This window comes from Chelon labrosus, assembly GCF_963514085.1.
Source record: "Chelon labrosus genome assembly, chromosome: 22".
Taxonomy (NCBI): domain Eukaryota; kingdom Metazoa; phylum Chordata; class Actinopteri; order Mugiliformes; family Mugilidae; genus Chelon; species Chelon labrosus.
Window position 1 is genome coordinate 23,379,869 of NC_140355.1, and position 22,434 is coordinate 23,402,302.

Below are 22,434 nucleotides of genomic sequence, written 5' to 3' on the forward strand. Positions count from 1 at the left end.
ATGCAGATAAAAAGGTTTAATTCACAGACGTGGATTCATCCGTTCACTCATCATCATCAGTTTATCTGAGGTCGCTCTGACACTCACACCTACGGCCAATATGAACCTAACCAGCATGTCTTTGGACGGTGGGAGGAAGCTGGAGAACCTGGAGAGAACCCACGCAGACACAGGGAGAACATGAGAACTACACACAGAAAGGAACCAGTCGGCCTGGATTAGAACCCAGAACCCAGAACCTTCTGGCTGGGAGGCATCAGTGATAACCAACACACCACTGAGCCCCGCCCACCATAAATGTTAAAGAAAGGAAACTGGACTCAGTTTTTGTGGGATATTTCCTCCAAATCCTCGTTGGTTCCAGAGGTTTGTGGTGTCTCCTCCATCTTTAGTCCAGCTCTTCTCTGTCCTCAGACTTTTTAAATCCTGACTCTGCTCTCAGAGCTGGAGCTTCTGTCCTGATCTGGATCGAACATTTATCACCAGAGCTTCTTATTTCAAATCAAGATGGATTTAAATCTATTTTTTAAGGTCTCTAGACCCTGACGGCCACACATCAGGGTTTGCTGCTGAAGAACTTCACTAGATCCACATAAATCCTCGTCTCAGAAGAAACTTGCATTAATATTATTTGTAAGTCTTTGTTATTCTAAAGGATCATCTGATTTTATCTCTTATCTGTATCTTAATTCATCTTCATCTCCATAAAACACACACATGGTGCAGAAACAATGAGGGATCAATCTAAACCCTGGTCCAGTGCAAAACATGCTCAAGGCTTCGCTCAAAACTGTAGAGGTTCAACGTGGTGGAGAAGATGTGGAGCATTCAATCATCTCCACGTCACTGAAGTTAAAACCATCTGGGATCCTCACATGATGAAGTAGAACATCATCAGTGTTTAAATGTAAAGGTGTTCAGTCTGGACCTCCCTCCATCCATCCATCCATCCATCCATCCCTCCCTCCATCCATCCGAGGTCAGAGCGCTCACATTTCCCACAGTGCTGATCTCTCCACCATAACCCAGCACTAAGCCTTCTACCCCCACTGGTTCCCATCATGCTCGGAGGCGTGTGACGGTGGAGAGGGTGTTAAATTTCATCCTTTCATCCCGTGTGGTATTTAAAAGGTCCTGGTGTGAAACCTGCTCCGTGAGACAGAGACGAGCTGCCGGTGACGGGCCGACGGCCAAACAATCGGTACAACCCGCCCACCTCACGTCAGGCCGTGCATGTGTCGGTGTAGGAGGGAACACGCAGATTAAAAGCTCAGGTACAAATATAGAAACGCTGCCAAGGCACAAATAGGCACCGTGTTAAGTTTGGCAACGGTAACGTTCCACACATTCAACGATGAGCTTCTTATTGTTCATCTCCAGCAGAGAGAGAGAGAGAGAGAGAGAGAGAGAGAGACGAACATCTGATTCAAACAAACGTTTAAATAAACCAGATAAAAGTTGACGTCCTCTTTCTGCAGATAAAGATGGAAACACTAACGCTACCTCTGGATTGTTCCTTGTTGCCGTGGATTGTCTGGAGATTTTCTTAGTCACTGAGAGAATCTGTTAAACCTGATTAGAACACAGATTATTAATCCTGAGCAGCAACAGATTAAACATGAAGCTACAGAAACAATGAGTCTGTCACCTCTGAAAGGGCTCTGTTCTCTAGAGATAGTTAGGAGAGAAGGAAGGAAGGAAGGAAGGAAGGAAGGAGAGAAGGAAGGAAGGAAGGAAGGAAGGGAGAGAAGGAAGGAAGGAAGGAAGGAAGGAAGGAAGGAAGGAAGGAGAGAAGGAAGGAAGGAGAGAAAGGAGAGAAGGAAGGAAGGAGACAAAGGAGGAAGAGGTAAAGGAGAGAGGGAAGGAAGGGAAGGAAGGAAAGGACAGAAAGGAGAGATGAAAAACAGGAGGGAATGAAGGAAGAGAGGAAGGAAGGAGAGAGGGAAGGAACTTCCTCGTAAGGAAGGAAGGAAGAAAGGAAGGATGTGAGGGAGGAAGAGCTGATCGTTGATCAAAGCCTTGTTTTGTTTGAGGAGGAGGAGGACAGAGGAGGACAGAGGAGGACAGAGGAGGAGGACAGAGGAGGACAGAGGAGGAGGACAGAGGAGGAGGACAGAGGAGGACAGAGGAGGACAGAGGAGGAGGACAGAGGAGGAGGACAGAGGAGTACAGAGGAGGACAGAGGAGGAGGACAGAGGAGGAGGACAGAGGAGGACAGAGGAGTACAGAGGAGGACAGAGGAGGAGGACAGAGGAGGATTAGTGGTCCTCCTCCAGGTAAACACTCAGCAGAGTCTGGATTCTTCTCTGAGCTTCAATCCATCCTGGTTTGTCTTTAATCTCTGAGCCACATTAACATCATCCACATTCTCTCCATCCGTGTCCACACTGTCCTCAATTCTCTCACCAATCATCTACCCCCCCCCCCCCCAGCCTGTAGCCACAGAGCTGACATCATCATTTCCTGGGGAGTTTCAGCTAATTTATCCTCTCAGAGACAGGAACCATGTTGTTGACGTGTTGCAGCAGTGAGTCCATGAAGGAGGACGAGTTCAAGGGGGACAGTCTCATGTCCACAGACTGATGCTGAGGACAGATGAAAGGAGAGCTGAAGGACTGGACAAAGTAGAGCATCCTCAGAGACAGGAGACGGGACGATGAATGATCAGGATCAGACTGGATGGAAGTTAAATATCCAGGAAGTATGGATGAGTTAGGAACGCTGGGAATAGGCTGAGACAAGGAAGGAAGGAAGGATGTGTCATTATATAATTATTATTCTAATCAGACTCCTCCTCCATCTCGTCTCTCTCTCCACCAATAAAAGTCAGATGTGTAAATATGAGCAGAGAATGAAGTGATGATGGTCCAGATGATCTGAGATGCTGTCAGTCTGGAGGTCAATAATCAGACGTGTCAGTGTGTATGTTATATTATATGAACAGAACAGCTGTTTATGTCTGAAGACAGTTCAGCCTGCAGGCAACACACACACACACACACACACACACTCCTACCTGGTGGTTCAGAGGTGTGAATGATCTCATGAATAAGTCTTTTTTCTTTATTGCTGGTACTGAGTAAACATTTACAGCAGAGTGTCTCAGAGACTGGAGGAATATTCAGCTACGACTCAAACCTCTCAGATCTTTCTAACTCTCTCTAACTGTTAACGTCTCAGATAAACATGTCAGAACCAAACACACCTGGTGTTTCTCTATGTGCCACTATCTATATCCCATATATCACTGGACTCTACCGTCTTGATAAAAGCATCTAATCATCATCCTAGCCCAAATAATGAAACCTATTACTGAAATAAGATCATGTGTTTTATATCAGTCCGTCTTAAATGACCAGAATAAATGTTGTTTAGTGACAAACAGCAGCAGCAGCATCATCATCCTACACACAAGCTGTTGAGTCGTGGTATTCTATGGATAAACGTTTGTAAGATTAAATAAAGTATCAGCAAATAAATCTACTTCATAGTAAACACATGACTTTCTATCTAACTTTGCTAGCTAGCTCTTATAAAGCTAAGCTAGTTCACGCTACATCCAGAGTCGTTTTAACTATAGACAGTATAAATCAAGTAGAGCTCCCCCTGGTGGCTGGCTGCAGTATAGGTCATAAGCTCCACCCCCTCCATGTTAGTGGGCGGGGCTTGAGCCAAACTAAAACACTAAAATACACGTCACATATTTTTTTCTTTCTGATTCATGACAAGAAAATAATCAGTTCCATTGTCCTCTGATGTTTCTAGTCTCTCTGATGTTTCTAGTCTCCTCTGATGTTTCTAGTCTCCTCTGATGTTTCTAGTCTCCTCTGATGTTTCTAGTCTCCTCTGATGTTTCTAGTCTCCTCTGATGTTTCTAGTCTGCTCTGATGTGACTCTACAACAAACATCTACTGTTCATGTGGCCGCTGTGTCACCGTCTGACAGAATTAGTGCTGAGCTGCACTGGATCTCAGCTTTCACCCCATCCTTTAATTATTACTGAGAGAGGGGGAGGAGGAGAGGTGGGGGGGGGGGGCGGGGGGGGGACGAACAGGAGAGAGAGGGGAGGAGGAGAAGGAGAAGGAAGAGGTCTTTACTGTACATCTTCTATTTTGTGTCAGATTCTTCATCAGTCGACTCCTTTAAAAGACGGAACGCTAACAGACTAAAGCTAACAGACTAAAGCTAGCAGACTAAAGCTAGCAGCTAGCATTCAGGATTGAATCAAGATTGAATCAGGCTTGAATCAGGCTTGAGTCAGGATTGGATCAGGATTAAATCAGGCTTGAGTCAGGATTGGATCAGGGTTGAATCAAGATTGAATCAGGCTTGAATCAGGCTTGGATCAGGATTAAATCAGGATTGAATGAGGATTAAATCACGATTGAATCAGGATTAAATCAGGATTGGATCAGGATTGAGTCAGGATTAAATAGTCTGATATTGATTTATAATTTAAAGTCCTGTGGTCAGAAGTCTAACGCTAAATGAAGGTGATTCATTAACCCTGGATGAACACTTTCTCTTTACCGTCAGACGTTTATTTTTCACGTATCAAACTGTTTTCCTCATCAGTAAAGTGAAGTCCTGTAGCAGCTCTTTATTTATTGTCGTGGTGTGATAAAGGCTGGTTTAGATTTAAATATAGACGTGAGGTGTGAGCTTCACTTAGCGTCTGATCCAGCATCATTTACACCTTCCACAGATACCAGCGTCCAATAAGAGCTTAAAAGACCTGATCATGATTTAATGACTTGTATAAATAATGTCCTCAGGTCTCGTCTCATTCACGTCCTCATGGTCCAGGTTCATGGATCCTCTTTACTCTGAATGTCAGCTGGCTGCTGAGGATGAGACGAGTAAACAGCAAACAGCGTCGTCTCTCTGTGGAGCGATGCTAATCAGCCTCCAGCTCCCTCATTAGCCCACATGCTAAATACCTCCCTCATTAGCCTGCATGCTAAACACATCAGTCATTAGTCAGACTGCTAAATTAGCCGTTTATTTGACTGCGTGCTAAATACCAGCGTCGCTGTTAAATGTGTAATTCAGCCGGCTGAACTCTGAGCACCTCTGTGATTAGGTTCTGGCACGGGACGGTCACCGGACACAATCCTCATTAGCATTCATGCTAAAGAGCTCCAGTCAATACTAAGTGCCCTGATCTATTAGCTAAAGGATTTGGAAATCTAGTCGGAGCAATTACTTAAACACCAGCCGGTCACAGCGCCTCAACCACAGCCGCTGAGAACCCGCCCCCTCCCGTCCCCTCCCGTCCCCTCCCGTCCCCCTCCCCAGCCGTCTTCACAGAAACGTGGTGACATTTGGACGTTTAAGGCGGCGCTGCTATCAAAACACTGCAGACATACAATACATACTAATTAGAACTGGGTTTAAAATAAATCTATTTCCACATCTCCTCTTACACTCCTGCATCCTCTTCTTGCTGCACGACTGGTTTCATACGACAAATCTCTCACCAGACCTCGGCACCAGATCCAGTATCACTCCCCCAGGACATAAACAACACCACAGTTCCTCTTTACAGCCGGATTCATTCACCGTGACAGAGTCAGGAGTCACTGGCTGCTGCACAGGACCAGGAGACAACCCGTCCATAAAACACTCAACTAGATCACATCTACTCCAGTATTTACTTCAAGGAGTTAAACTTCTACGTCTTCACACGTCTTCTTGACTGTGCAACACATTAAATATCAATAAATATGAACGTATTCATTCATTCATTCATTCATTCATTCATACACAAACATGTAAAACAGCGACATGCACACGAGATCAGGACAGAAGCTTCAACTCTGAGAGCAGCGTCAGGATTTAAAAAGTCTGAAGACTAAAGTAAAGACACATGAAAGACGAGAGGACGGAGGAGACACCACAAACCTCTGGAACCAATGAGGACGTTAGATTTGGAGGAAATATCTTTTAGAACAAAGAGAAACTTTAGAAGCTGAAACATATTGAACTGAATCTGGACCGTGTTCATCATCTCAGGACGATGAAGTGTAATAAATGAGTCTAAAGTCTAAAAAATGATCGCTCACAGTCTGAGGTTTAAATCCTCCTTTATGATCCTAAACAAAGTGGAGCTACGATCTATCACCACAGGGTCGTCAGTGGGACGTCCCGATGGGTGTGATCTTTTAACCAGGCCCCTGTAGCTTCAGAACTTCTTCGTCTTCCTCATCTAAGATAATAAAATCATAATAAAAGAAGATGACCTGATAATATCTGAGGATGTATCCCAGAATATATTTCCTCCTCAGATAATCCTGTTTTGTAGTTTTTCTATCTCTTATCACGTCCTCTATTATTCCCTCCTGACACCTCGTCATATGTTTCAGAGATTAACTGATCTGTGGTGTCAAACAGGCCTCACCCTGACCCCCCCGCCCCGCCCCGCCATGCTGCTGGGGGGCACGTTTCCTGCCTCCTGTGTTGATAAGAGCAAACAGCCTGGAAGCTGGAGGCGGTTGTGTCGGTCGTGTTTGTGCTTCGGCGCCGTCGTCCTCTTCGTTAGCGTCGGTTAACAAACTGCAGCTGGTGGTGGAGCAAACAGCTGAGATTAAATAAATAGCAGAGGAGCACCAGGTGAACCACTTCCACCTGTGAGAGGCTGCAGCTGCATCCTCATCACGGTCCACTTATACTCTACACACTTATAGGGAGGACGAATGTGCATTAACAGAAGAGGAAGAAGAAGTTGTGAAGCTACAGGGGCCTGGAGATCGTAGCTCCACTTCGTTTAGGAGGATTTAATATGAGGGGGGGGGGGTTCTAGAGGCGTCCAGTCGACGACCAGACGATGAAAGAAGAGTATTTTTCCACAGTGTTTGTCTTTGTGTCTGTGGACATGTTGTCCTTGTGTCTCTGGTCCAATCAGAGCAGAGCCTTGCTCCACGGAGCAACAACTGAAGTCTGATTGAAGTGTTAGAGCAGAACAATGAGCTTCATCAGAGCTATAATACACACTGATTTAATTTATATGATGAGGAACACTAGAGAGGAAGGAAGAGAGGAAGGAAGAGAGGAAGAGAAGAAGAGAGGAAGAGAGGAAGAGAGGAAGGAAGAGAGGAAGAGAGGAAGAGAGGAAGAGAGGAAGGAAGAGAGGAAGGAAGAGAGGAAGAGAGGAAGAGAGGAAGGAAGAGAGGAAGAGAGGAAGGAAGGAAGAGAGGAAGAGAGGAAGAGAGGAAGGAAGAGAGGAAGAGAGGAAGGAAGAGAGGAAGAGAGGAAGAGAGGAAGGAAGAGAGGAAGAGAGGAAGGAAGAGAGGAAGGAAGAGAGGAAGGAAGAGAGGAAGAGAGGAAGGAAGAGAGGAAGAGAGGAAGGAAGGAAGAGAGGAAGAGAGGAAGAGAGGAAGAGAGGAAGGAAGAGAGGAAGAGAGGAAGGAAGAGAGGAAGAAAGAGAGGAAGAGAGGAAGAGAGGAAGGAAGAGAGGAAGAGAGGAAGAGAGGAAGGAAGAGAGGACGAGAGGAAGGAAGAGAGGAAGGAAGAGAGGAAGAGAGGAAGGAAGAGAGGAAGAGAGGAAGGAAGAGAGGAAGAGAGGAAGGAAGAGAGGAAGAAAGAGAGGAAGAGAGGAAGAGAGGAAGGAAGAGAGGAAGAGAGGAAGAGAGGAAGGAAGAGAGGACGAGAGGAAGGAAGAGAGGAAGGAAGAGAGGAAGAGAGGAAGGAAGAGAGGAAGGAAGGAAGGAAGAGAGGAAGGAAGAGAGGAAGGAAGGAAGGAAGAGAGGAAGAGAGGAAGGAAGAGAGGAAGAGAGGAAGAGAGGAAGGAAGAGAGGAAGAGAGGAAGGAAGAGAGGAAGGAGGGAAGGAAGGAAGGAATGGAGGGAGCGATGAAGGAAGAAAACAATTAAGGAAGGAAGGAAGGAAGGAGGAAACAATTAAAGGAAGGAATGAAAGAGGGAAGTAACAATTAACAGGAGGAAACAATTGAACAAAGGAAAGGAGGAAGAAAGGAAAGAAAGAAAGAATGCAGAAGGTAGAGGAAAGAAAGGAAAAGAATCGAGGAAGGAAGGAAACAATAAACAATTATTAGGAAGGAAGGAAGGAAGGAAGGAAGGAAGGAAGGTAAGCGTCCTCCAGGTTAAATGATCATGTTTCTGGTTCTCAACCAGTTCTGGTCTCTGGTGATGAGTTGAGGGGGCGTGGCCTCTTTGACAGGTGACACTGTCTGGTTATCGTTGTAGGTGTAGTCAGGTTAAAGATGTCTGCTCTCAGAGGAAGTCTCTGGTGTTTGACCCCCCCCCCCGACCCCTTTGGTCTCAGCAGGAGATCAGAGCTGAGGTGAAGAGACCACCAAGCCATGCAGAGAGCCCCCCATGACTAATGCTGCCTCCTGCTGGGTGGGCCCTGGGCCCTGGGGGGGATGGGGGGCAGCTTAGACCGGTCCCTGTGCAGATTAGTCCAAAGCTCCAGCAGAGGATCAGTAGAGGACTGTTTGTCTGTGTGTAGTCTGATCTGTTCAAACACTCTGAAACATCATCTGGAGGAAGGACTGAAAACCTATCAGAGGATTTCAATCATTTTAATCAAATGTCTACATGGATCAAATCGATTTAAGGAGGAGTCAGGAATCAGCTGTGAGTCAGCTGATCACTCTTCATCTACCTGAACGTCTGTCAGCACCTGAATAACTACCATCACAGCTAACAGCAGGAGGAGGAGGAGGAGGAGGAGGAGGAGGAGGATGGAGGAGGAGGGAGGAGGAGGATGGATGAGGAGGAGGAGGAGGAAGAGGAGGAGGATGGAGGAGGATGGAGGAGGAGGATGGATGAGGAGGAGGAGGAGGAAGAGGAGGAGGAGGAGGAGGAGGAGGAGGATGGAGGAGGATGGAGGAGGATGGAGGAGGAGGAGGATGGAGGAGGATGGAGGAGGATGGAGGAGGAGGAGGATGGAGGAGGAGGGAGGAGGAGGATGGATGAGGAGGAGGAGGAGGAAGAGGAGGAGGAGGAGGATGGAGGAGGATGGAGGAGGATATATTAGACTAACTAATAACTTCCCAGTTTAAATGTTTTATTTCCTTTCTCTTTCTTTACAAATGTAAAATGGTTCAAATGTATATTATTATAATTATTAATTTTATATCTGTCTATCACATATAATGAGTTTATTATTATTATTATTTACAGTCTGTGACGTCTCCAGTAAACTCATCATCATACTGAGGTTTATTCAACGTTCCATCTGGAGGATCCACATGTTGCAGCAGGAAGACGCTGGTTTAACCTCCTCTAATGAACACAGCATGTCAGGGAGCAGATAAATGGAGGTTCAACCCTCCACCTCCACCCCCACCTCCACCTCCACCTCCACCCAGCCTATCTGATCTCATCTTTCTGATCTCTCCTCTCTCCTCCATTTCCTCCCCTCTCTGTTCACCCGTCCACAAATTGCCTCTCCCTCCGTCATCTGCTGTCATCACACTTTCATCTAATTCTCTGGACATCAGTCTTTGATCTGCTCTGATCCTCCGTTACCCCCGCCGTCCTCCGTCCTCTGTCCTCCGTCCCTCCACCCATCACACCAACGCTGCAGCTTCATCAGCGTCTCGTTTCCTTCACGCAGCCTAAAGACTCAGTGACTGCAGACAGCTGAGAGCATTAATCTGCTGTCAAACACAATTAAGAACAGATTTAACCACCATCATCATCATCATCATCATCCAGCATCTGGAACCACTGACGGAGCAGATATTATACAGGAGCCTCTGGACTCATGCTGTGTTACTGGGCTGCACCTGGGCCTCAGGTATAGAACAGCACTCATCCTTTATATCTGTTGGTTTAGTAAGATGATGAAGATGAAGATGATCCAGAACCCAGGGGAACTTCTAAGCAGCTAAAGGCCTCTCTCATCAGATGAAGACTGAGAACGCAACACAAGTTAGGATGGATGATGAGATTTACAGCGTCTGGACGTAGAGCTGCACAACGTAGAGCTGCACAACGTAGAGCTGCACACGATAAGATCTATGTTAGAATACAGAGAGTTTATCAGAGTGTAGTTTAAAGTAGGGCAGCAGAGAGGAGGAGAGAGGAGAGAGGAGAGAGGAGAGAGGAGAGGAGCGTCTCACGCCTCCTAATTGAGATGTCATAGATTCAGTGTTTACCTCACCGTACTGCAGCAGCTGAGAGACGTCCGTGTTAACGTCCGTGTTAACGTCCGTGTTACGCTGGAGGCCACGTATCCAGAATTAAAAACATCTTTCAGATCCAACAACAACTGAATCTCTTCAAGCAAGGACGACACCGAGACTCACGGTTCATCACTGATTCATTCATTCAGCTAGAACACAGACTGCTCTACGTTCTCTACTCAGCTGAAAATTAAACTTAAAGGCAGATTCTACGTCCTGACAGAGTGAGTCAGAGTCCACCATCTATGAGACGCCTCTACTGATGACCAGGAGCAGCTAAAGACAAACATCTGATGGTAACATCCTAAAGACCCCAACGTCCATGAAACATTCAATCAGACTTTCTGCAGCCAACAGTTCTCCAGGAGGTGAGATCTTCTGGTTCATAGCAGCAGCAGAGTCAAGGCCACAACCTCCATGCTGGGATGCTAACCAACTGGAACTGTATTAGCTTTAGAGGTCTATATGAGCAGAAGCAGCACTGACATGCTAGCTGTTAGCATCACTTTCAACATCCCCATTGGCGTTTCCATTAGCATCATAATTAGCTTCAACATTACCATCACCGCTACACGACGCTCTGCAGAGAGTTTTATGTTTGGTCATAATTCTGCAGGAGAAACTGGACTTCAGGACATAATAGAGAGCCGAAGTCCCGCCCCCTCTACTTCCGGGTTATGGGACCTATCTTTCGAAAAAATATGAACGGCAGTCTATGGCGAAAGATAAATTATTTTCTGGTCCCGATCGACTTGTGCCTTGGATTATACATATGTTGTTTTTCAGAATAAAAAATGATTTTACATGTCAAGAATGTCACAGTTTGTCGCAAGATAGTTCAGTAAAACGCTATGGAAAATACGTAATTAAACGAACTACAAGTCCCGCATGCTGGCGCGTACAGAACCGACCAAAACTCCCTTCGTGTAACTACAGCTCTGGACATGACCCGATTTATAATGATTTTCACCTCGTTTGATGCTTCTGCCTTCGTCCTGGAAGAAGACGGTAAAGCTCAACAAGGAGACAGACATAGTTCTCTAGGGATCTCTAGAGAGATGTAGTTCACTAAGCGATCTCATACAAAACCTAATGTTGTTCAGCTTATTTACGTCAAATAATTTATCTCTTGACGTGAAAAATTATCTTTTAAATTCACACACATCATATGTGAAATTCATGCCACAATTCGATCGGGACCAGAAAATAATTATGATCTCTCCATAGACTGCCGTTCATATTTTTTCGAAAGATAGGTCCCATAACCCGGAAGTAGAGGGGGCGGGACTTCGCCTCTCTATGTGTCTACGATGAGCCCAGAGCTGTGATTGGACGGTTAATCAACCCTCTTAACTTTGCTTCCTGCTGTTTCTCCACAGCTACAGGTGGCCGGCAGCGTTAAAACAAAAAGAGAACCTGAGGAAAAGGTTTCAGGAACGACTCCAGACTCGTCTCTCTCCCACCCCCACCCTACTTCCTGTCCCTCAGCTCATTAGTCATCTCCACCCTCCACCTCCACGCCATCCAGCCGCCTGTCAATCACAGCAGCTTCATAAAGGTTTTATTCATCTTTCTTCTAAGAGTTTATTTGGTGTAAAACATTTTAAATAAACTGTGTTATTATTAATATCGTCTTGACTCTGACCACAGCTCTGGACGTCCTGACTTTAATCCTCCTCCTAAATCCAAACTGCTGCTTCTTCCACCTGCTCCGCTTCAACACATCCTCAACCTGAATTATTTCAGTCTCACCTGTCCTCCTGCCTCGGCTCTATTAGAAGTTTTAAGCTGAAAAGCCAACAAATCCTCTCCTCCTGGTTAAATATTCACGCACGGACGAGACAGACAGAAGAAAAATCAGGAGAAACTCTTTGTTCATTGTCACATGAAAGAAGTGAAATATTGCCGGAAACTAAAACCGCCGCGGCACCGTTTCCAGCCGACCATCAGCAGAGTGATGTAATTAAGCAAACAGCGTTTTAAAGCCTCTTTGTAGTCAGACAGAGGAATTGTGCATTTGACGGTTGAAATGATTTGTGGGAGGTTTTCAGATTGGTGACTGAAGGCTGCATCAAACATAAAGCCGTTTAGCTGTACCCTTGAAAGCCTGGCCGCTAACCACAGAGCAACAACACCGCTTCATTTCGGCCTGTTCAAGGTTTGGAAGAGAAACGTCCAATTAGACAGCTCCATGAGCAGCGGCCGTCCCGTCTCTAAACACACGGCTAAATAAATAAAGCTACTCGTCAAACTGGGAATCCACAACAACAAAAACATTAAAGTCACTAATGTCTCCAGGGAAACAGTTCATGAGGAGAGATAAACAGGATAAAAAGGTTTTCTAGGAGAGTTTGTGACATCGTAGCAGCAGCAGAAACGAGGCACACAAACATAATGCTGTGATGCTAACTAATGCTAAAGGTTGCTAACACTTAGAGCAGAACGTTGATGGAAATCTACCTGGTTTAGTTTTAGACGTCGATATGAACAGAGACAAACTGATGGAGCACTGACATGCTAGCTGTTAGCATCGTCACCAGCGACACAACTAGCATCCCCAACAGTATCACCAAAGCCTCAACATTAGCACTGCTATTAGCATCACCACCAGCATACCCAATAGCGTTCCATTCGCATCATAATTAGCCTCAAAATTACCACTGCCGCTAGCGTCACAGATAGCATCTCCATTAGCATCTCTGTTAGCGTCTGCAACTACCAACCAACAACCAGAGTAAACTCAATAGTTCAGATACTCAGCTACAGTGGAGAGTGGATTCAGTTTTAGGCATAGACTGTATATAAATATGGACGTCTTGTGAGTTTGGAGCCAGAGTTTGATCAGTACGGTCTGGTAAGTCGCAATGATGTCACCATGATGTCACATCCTGTTTCTATAGCGTCAAATAACTAAAATGAAGCTTAACCCAACACACTGATGCTTCAGCATTCATCAACATTATATTAACGACTTAAAATGACGGAAACCATCCTTGAAAAACGTGTATTTTAGTGTTTTAGTTTGACCCAAGCCCCGCCCACTAACATGGAGGGGGTGGAGCTTATGACCTATACTGCAAAAATACTGTAGGATTAATAACGACGTCAGTGTCTGAATTTCTTCTGACGTTTCAGGTTCCTCAGTAAACAGGTAAATATTAATAATAAATATTAAGTAGTTTGGTGCATTTAAAGGTTTTCTTTAAAGCTTTGCAGTTTTTAAATTCTGTGAGGAGAAGAATTTTTTGGCGAAACATTTCACGTTCACCACTGACACTAATCTGCACGTAGGCAGCGTGTTTCTGAATATTTTCATCCTGTGACAAACATCTGCTGCTGTGAAAGTCTGTCCAACAATTCATTAAATATAAAAAGCTCCTAATAGAGCGAGCTCACATCAGGAAGTCCTCGCAGCGTCCTGTTGTGTACACAGATAACGAGGCAAAACATTTCACAAGCGCCACTTTAAATGGTTCACAAATGCGACATTAACGCCGACGGGGACGCACACAAACACACTGCAGCACAAATACACCTGTACACAACCACACACAGTACTACACACACCAACACACTGCAGCACAGACACACCTGTACACAACCACACACAGTACTACACACACCAACACAACGCGCTGAACGTCCCTGAAGTTATTGCGTTGGCGACGAGTGTTGCAGGAGACTGAGACGATACGTTTGTGTTTCTGCATCTTTGTCTGGTTTGTATGCACGTCCTGTGTGTGGTCAAGTGTGTGTGTGTGTTTGCTTTTGTGTATGCATGGGTGTGTGTGTGTGTGTGTGTGTGTTGCAGGGGCTTTGCAAGCGTTACTGGCACTACAGAGACACCCTTAGTGGAATGGAGAACAAAGAGAGAGGCTCTTAATGAGCTCTGCCACTGCTGAGACCCAAACTAGGCCAGCCAACGGGCCGTGTGTGTGTGTGTTAGTGTGTGTGTGTGTATTGGTGTGTGTGTGTGTGTGTGTTGACTGCTGACACACAGAACCCGAGTGCAGGACCAGCAGTGGGATCTGAACCAGCCACCAGCGCCGGGCAGGTGACTGAGAACACAGAGCTGGTTTGTTTGGTTCAGATTCCCACAGACGCAGCCAAACAGCTGTTAGAGGGTCCACTATGAAAACACCAAAACCAGTTTTAGTTCCCTCTATAGATGCATCAACCCTCCAACCAACACGCTCCTGTTTACACTGTGAAATCAATGAGAAGGCTTGGACGGGCAGAGCTGGTAAATCTGACAAACATTAGCTGTAAAGCTGCAAAGAGAAAAACACACGGAGCGTTTATTCATCTGGGTTTAAACATCGTCAGTCTCTGCTCCAGAACCACGTGACCAAGGACAGTCCACATACCTGGACATGTTCTGACTCCTTTTATCAAGGATGAATCAGGAGTGGACTTGGTTCAGCCAGGTATCCCAGAATGCATTTCAACTATCTAACTGTTCCAATACCAGAATGACCCACACCTGTGTCCTCCAGAATCTATTGAGAATTCTTCTTCTGTTTTAATGGTGGTTGGTGAGTGTCAAAGCCATTAAAACAGAAGAAGAACTAGTTTAGTCAGTAACTAGTGTACTGTGGATGTGTGGTGAGGTGGTAGTAGTTGATCATCTAAACAGAATCCATGGAGTCCACTCAGTCAAAGGCTGCACCCAAACAACAACAACAAACACTGAACGTTTAAAAGAAGAGAAAAGTTTCCTGGAGACAGCGTCAAGGAGAAACATCTTCCAGAGAGGGTTAGGGAGTTTATGGCAGCGTTGGATGACCAGAACATTTCTGGAGTAGAGAACACAAGGTACCAGCTACCCTCTCCACACTACATTAACTTTGACTGAAAGATTTATTGGACTGAATCCAGTCCACTCTAGGAGAAGACAAGGAAGACAAGGACAGACTTTAGGAAGACACAGGAGACCAACTCTAGGAGAAGACAAGGAAGACAAGGACAGACTTTAGGAAGACACAGGAGACCACCTCTAGGAGAAGACAAGGAAGACAAGGACAGACTTTAGGAAGACACAGGAGACCAACTCTAGGAGAAGACAAGGAAGACAAGGACAGACTTTAGGAAGACACAGGAGACCAACTCTAGGAGAAGACAAGGAAGACAAGGACAGACTTTAGGAAGACACAGGAGACCAACTCTAGGAGAAGACAAGGAAGACAAGGACAGACTTTAGGAAGACACAGGAGACCAACTCTAGGAGAAGACAAGGAAGATAAGGACAGACTTTAGGAAGACACAGGAGACCAACTCTAGGACATTTAACACTGGTAAAAACTAGATCTACTTAATGTCGCTCACTTCCTGAATCCATCTTATTCATTATTAGTTTTAGTTAAGACACTGTCCTCCTTGGTTCCAGAGGTTTGTGGTGTCTCCTCCATCTTTAGTCCAGCTCTTCTCTGTCCTCAGACTTTTTAAATCCTGACTCTGCTCTCAGAGCTGGAGCTTCTGTCTTGATCTGGATCTAAGATTTATCACCGGAGGACGGAGGAGATCTAAAGAAATCAAGATGCCTTTTAAAGCAAGCCCTTTTAATATCAGACAGCTGATCCAGGTCAAAGTTCACTGAATAATCAACATCACAACTGAAAATCTGTCCAACACATGGAATCATCCACTGAGAAGAACCTGCCTGAGAAGCATCATCTTTCACTGACAGTCATTCAACACACGACTTTCTTGTGAAAACGTTTCATACAAGCAAAGAAGAAGAAGAAGAAGAAGAAGAAGAAGAAAGATAAAGAAACTTCCTTTGGTCATATTTAAACTCTCCAGGCGTCTGATTTGATGCAGGTTGTTTTCATCTGTTTGTTGTCGGGACAATCACTTTAAAAAGAAGAGTAAAATCAGCTGCAGTGTTTCTCTGCCTCTTTGCACTTCAGGCAAAATCTAAAGTAGCCCCCACACAACAATCAGTGCAGAGCATCTCTGACCTCAGCACAGACAGACGGAGACGTTGTCTCATCTGCCAAGTCAAACCACAGAGGACAAATCAACAGGAGGCTTAATTAGGTCTGGACCGGGTACAGGGTTGGAGGCTTACCCTCAGTCAGGCCCATGTGGATGCTCCAGTAGTTCTGCAGACACTGCAGCTCTTTCTTCATGCCTCTCTTGCAGCGGCAGTGGTAGAGGGGCGAGTCCTGCAGCACCTCCAGCGCCCCCTGGCACTCCTTGGAGGCCAGCATGGTGCTGCGCTCCTTGTCCCCACCGGACAGGCACTGCCGCATGATCCGGTAACGTGAGCTGCACTGGCTGTTCTGGTTGCAGAGCTCGGAGGCTCGGACGCAGTCCAGAGGTTCCCTCCAGCCGGGGGGGCCCAGCTCCGAGTCGCCCACACAAACATCTGCAGCACAAACAGAGGAACGACATGTTAAGAGTCCAGCAGGAAGGCTTCATTCAACAGGCTGCCACAGACATGAACGTTCACTCATTCACTCATTCATATTATTACATCATTCAACACGTAGTATCTGGGTTGTGTTTCATTTCCCATGAACATCCAGATAAGTTCAGAGTTTTCTTTCTTTCCTCTGACTCACCCTGATTCTGAAGGTGGTAGCTTCACTTCCTGCTTCTTCTCCTCTCACCTGTCACAGGTTAAACCAAGTACAGGAGCAGGGGGGGGGTGGTCAACCTTCTATGTCATAGCTAGCTGATTAGTTTGATTTGCAGAGTTTGTGTTGAGTGAGTTGTGTTCAGATAAAAGTTGATCTAGAATCTCTTTGTGGTTGGTTTGTGTCTGTTTTAGGTTGTTAGTCATATTTCTGTGGATAATTTGTAACGTCTGTGGTTGATTAACATCTGTTTTGGTTGGTTTCCATCTGTTTGTGTTTAGCTAGCATCTGTGGTTGCTATGTTCCTCTTTATGGCTGTTTTGTATCTTTTTCTCGTTGTGTTATTTGTGCTTCTTTGTGTTTGTTTTCTATCTCTTATTTGTTGCTTTGCGTCTCTTTGTTAGTCTGAATCTGTCTGTGGTTGTTTTGTGTCTCTGTTGTTGGAGTTGATGACACTGTGATGTGTTCAGGTGAGTTTTCCTGGTGGCCTGTGGCTGAACTGGACTCTGACTGCGCTGTCGAGCCTCCAGTCGACTGCAGTGTGTGTCTGAATGTGACCTTTGCCGTTTGCAGTTCAACAGCTTCCATTACAGCAGAGACAATAACGTTCAGGTGAAATCCAATTAACTGAGCGTCACGGGGACAAGATAAGAGCACTCTGTGGGCTCTGATATGAATGTTTACCTGTCCACAGCTCTGCAGCCGCCTGGTGTGTTCAGGACGTTTGGAGGGTTTCAGATACGACGTCCTAAACACTTTAAATCCTCCCAGACCAATAAGAAAGAGACGTAAAGGAGACCGAGGGGTTTGTGTCTTTGTCTGACTGAAACATTATTCATCAAAAAACACTAAAACATTATGGTTCAGTCAACATCTTTAGACAACTAAACGCCTGACACTAGTTGCATCTCTACCTTGTTGTGTTGCATCTATCTCGTTGTTGCATTGCATCTCTGTTTTTTTTGCATTGCATCTCTATCTTGATGTTGTGTTGCATCTCTATCTTGATGTTGCGTTGCATCTCTATCTTGATGTTGCGTTGCATCTCTATCTTGATGTTGCGTTGCATCTCTATCTTGATGTTGTGTTGCATCTCTATCTTGATGTTGCGTTGCATCTCTATCTTGTTACATTGCATCTCTATCTAAACCTCCACGTTCTCTACATTTAAGCACCAGTAGATATTTGAACAGAACCATTAGTGTTCTAGTGTCTAGATTGGACAAACATGTCTAAGCTGATACGCTGTAATCATGTCAGTTTCATGTAAAGCGTCTCTTAGACTGAAGACATGTAGCTGCAGCTTGTTCTTCAGTCCTGACTGTATCAGTAGACACCTTAACAACAACAACACCTGACAGACAAAGTCCAGGGTAACAATGATTGGTTTGGTTCTGTCTCCACAGATTCATCACCAATCAACACTTCTGACTCTACACTCTCTTCTCCTTCAGGTTAAACTCTGATGTCTCTACACCTGGAAACTCGCTGCCGTTCACCGTTGATGAGAAAGAACAGCAGCAGCAACGTGTTCCTTGTTTTCTGCAAAAATCAAACCGGCACCAACGCAACAATCACTGAGAGCATCTTTGACCTCTACCTTCTCTGAGACTCAGGACGTCAACAGGAGGCTGAAAATCACATGAGTTCACCTCTAGTGATGCTGCTGCTGCAAACAGGCTACAACCATTAATGGTCAGATGAGATTATTGATTCCACCAACAACCAGCAGCCACTTGGAGATTTCCTTATTCTCCTTCATCATCATCCTCTCCGTTGTCCAGGATGCTAACCTGCTAACTAGCTTCAGGAGGATAACTGATGAATGAGTCTACTGGTGGTTTTATTTTGAGGCTGTACAGGTGTCAGGCAGCCAGCGCCCTCTGCTGGACCACGTGGTCACGTCAGAAACCAGCTGACTAATGAACTATGAAGAGAAAACACATCATCCACATAAACACTACTGACTTCAAATCACAAGCTCAGCAATGGAAACGGCTGCTGGTAGATACGATACAATATGTACAATAATAGATGATGAGATGAGATTCAGTAGAACACAATGAGACAGATGAGATATGATATGATGAGATACGACAAAATATGATGAAATGACCCAATACAACACGATACGATGAGATAAATGAGATGAGATACGATGAAATATGATTAGGTGAGATACAATACAACACGATGAGATAAGACACGATACAATGAGAGATGATACGATGAGATAAATGAGATTAAATGAGATATAATATGATGAGATAGGATACAATGAGAGACGAGGAGATACGATCAGATGAGATATAACATGATGAGAAAAATGACATGAAATGAGATATATGATGAGATATGAAAAAATACGATGAAATGAGATACAATACAATGATACATGATATAATACAATGAGGTGAGATGAGATGTGATGACATGCCACACGATAGGATGAAATATGATGAGATACGATGAGACTTCAAAATAAATCCTCAGTTTTCCATTTTTAACCTAAACTGAAATAAAAACAGAAATAAACTGAGAAAATGTCAATGAAATGTCAACATGAGCAACTCAACAGCTGAGCCACCAGTACCTGCTGTATATAGACAGAGACCAACACCTGGACAGAGTCAAAGTAGGAGACACCTCAGAAGGTAGAGGACAAAGAGCAAGATGAGATCCTGTGGGACGTCCAGCTACAGACTGAGGTGATGGATGCAGTGACCCAGAGAGAGATGAGAGATAGCAGCAACAGGAAGAAGGAACATGAGAAGGAGAAGACAACGACTAAGATATGGTGCAGGACCCTCAGGCTCCCAGGCCCCTGGTAGAGGACCCCAAACAAAGACCACCCCCTACAGGTGAGTTGGGGGGGGGGGGGGGGGGGTAACATCCCCTGAACTGATATAGAATGAACCCTAGTGAGAGGTTATCTGTCTCATCCTCTAGAGACGAGGGGAGGGCTACACCCTGGACAGGTCCCCAGTCTGTCACAGGACCAACACATCCACACCTTCCACCAATTAACCCTAACGAGGACGTCCTACGACTGTAGGAGGGGGACGGAGAAGACCAGGGAGATTACTGTAATGGACACTAATAATCTATATAACCTTCTATGTCCTTATTGTTCAGCTTGAGACGAGGACGGACCCGTACGGAGACGGGGTCTGAGTGGGACCGTCAGGACAGACTGGATTAGAGGGACCTGATTAACTGTTAACGATCTGAGGCGTCCATGAACCCGTCCGTCCTGATGAAGCTGTGGACTCTGTGGTCCCGCAGTAAAACCTCCAGAATGAGACGTCAGTGCTGCACAGACACTTTATACATGAATAGAAATACATTTAGAAAACCTGGTTACTGTCAGCGTGGGGCGGGGGGGTGCAGGGGGGTGCAGGGTGGTGCAGGGTGGGGCGGGGTGGTGCAGTAGTTAGTACTGAGCAAAGTACACAAGGTGAAATATGCAGTAATAGTGTAACTTGATATAAAGGTATAAAGACAGAGGCTCTGAGTCAGAGAGCTGATATGGATTAATGATACATTAAATATGTAAATTAGATGAACCTACTGTAAACACACACTTATATATAAATATATAAAATAAATATATAAAATAAATGAGCTCCTTGTTATGATCAGACTGACATGGAGAACTTTAATGTGTAGTAGTACCTGATATAGTACTGTAGTTTATCATTAGGAGGTTTCATGTAGTGATGTTGTGGCTATTGATCAGAGTGAATGTATGAGGAAACTACACACACACATTAACACACATTAACACACACACACACACACACACACATTAACCCTGGTACGGATCCAGAACCATCTGGATCAGGTCCAGGTCTGGGGTCAGCTCCGCTGAACACAGGGACACTTCTGTTCTGATGACCCTTTGACCTTAGAGCCAGTACCTGTGCGCGTGCATGTGAGTGCGTGTGCACGCGCGTGTGTGCAATATGCGTGCGTGTGAGCGCGTGTGCGTGCGTGTGCGTGGACTCACCCAGCAGGAGCAGCACAGAGAGGACGTGGATGAGGATCATGTCTGGTCCAGATGTAATCCCACGGGTCATGATGGATCGGTGCTCGGTCTCTGTCCGGTCCTCCTCTCTCTCTCTCTCTCTCTCTCTCTCTCTCTCGGTGTCTCTCACTCTCTCTCTCTCTTTCTGGAAACCGGAGAAACTGCCACCGACATGGTGAAGCGCGTGAATGCCGCTGGAGACGGTGGTGGTGGTGGGGAGGGGGGGGGGGGGGGGACCTGGACCCCCGAGCCCCGGGGACTCAGACGAGCACGGAGGGAGGCGGGTAGTCAGAGTCCGTTAAGGACCGCATGTTCCGGTGCCGTGACCCTTGTATCCAGCTCGGTCCATGCGGCAGACTCACACTTTCCCCGGTGTTTCGGTGGCTGTTTGTCTCCCGGTAAACATCCACGAGCTCCGTTCGCTCCGCGCCTCCTTCCCGTAACTTTCCCCCCGGTGGTCGCCGTGAGACCGGAGCCGGAGTTTGGACCTCTGTGTGCTCCTCCTCCTCCTCCTCCTCCGCCTCCTCCTCCTGCTCACATTAACGGCTCTGACAGCGGTAACGGGGCTTAAACCGGTTAACTACTCCACACCGGAGCGGAGCGATGCGTAATGGCACGCGCGTCTCCCGGGTAATATCCACAACGGCTGCCTCGTGCGTCCGCTCGCGCCTCGTTCAGCCAAGACTGAGGAAAACCTGGAAACCGTCCCCCGTCCTCCTCCCCCTCCTCCCCCTCACACACTCAAGGAGGCTCCGGTATTACCGACTCTCTCTCTCTCTCTCTCTCTCTCAGGTGTCTAACAAGCAACACGCACGCGCACTGACTCCATATAATGAGCCGTGCGCGCTCAGCACATTTATTTACAGCTCATTATTATTAGTGACGTTTATTTACGGTTTAATTATTCATTCTTTATCATTAATATCATCCTATTAATATTAAATATTCATAACTTAGTTTTTATTTTTATTTATTGTCTTTATTATTTGTTATCATTTCATTTCAGCTCATTATTAATTAATTATTATATAATTATGTGTTATTTCTATGTTTATTTCTTTATTTTATTATCTTTATTATTTAATATCATCTTCCTACTTTAAGTGTCACCTTTTATTATTTTTTTAACTAATTAAAACATATTAACAGATGTTTTAAAGTAATTTTATTTCTTATTTAATGTGTTGATCTGATGGTTGGTGGTTGCTGGTGTCCAGCGTCATGTCTGAGCGTTGACACAGCGCCATCAGGACGACGTCTTCCTGCTGCTCTTTTATTTATTTTGAAACATTTCTTTTCTCACCAGTTGAACGATGGTCACGTCTCAGCCTGAACAGATGGAGACGAGGACACAGTCGGTCTTTCTGGTCCCAGGATGAGACGTTTGAATCCACAGTCTGGACGTGTCCCCGTGTCTCAGGAGAAGAAGAAACAGACGTTCCTCCACATCAAGGACGTCCTGGAGACATCAGCTCTGTCTTCATGTTCTGATTTATTCTGAAAGAAAAGAAGCTCAGTGTTAAACTGTCTCTGACCAGATAAACCAAACGGACCAATGACAACACGACAAAACACTGCACCCAAACGCACCACAAAGACTACAGCAAACAACCAGAGTTACTGTTAGCTAGGTGGCTAGGAGGCTGGGAGGCTAGGAGGCTAGGAGGTTAGAAG

The 22,434-nt window shown here is 45.5% G+C and overlaps 1 protein-coding gene across 1 annotated transcript in view; it reads right to left on the reverse strand.

Annotated features, from left to right (window-relative positions):
- Positions 1 to 20,812, reverse strand: part of gfra2b (GDNF family receptor alpha 2b) — a gene marked incomplete at its 5' end in the record, with an annotated part of 63,358 nt that extends 42,546 nt beyond the window's left edge. The window contains 2 exons of the mRNA XM_084571774.1: positions 16,223 to 16,522; positions 20,743 to 20,812. Coding sequence (XP_084427900.1) covers positions 16,223 to 16,522; positions 20,743 to 20,812 — 370 coding nt within the window. The remainder of the gene's footprint in view (positions 1 to 16,222; positions 16,523 to 20,742) is intronic.
- Positions 20,813 to 22,434: the final 1,622 nt, after the last annotated feature.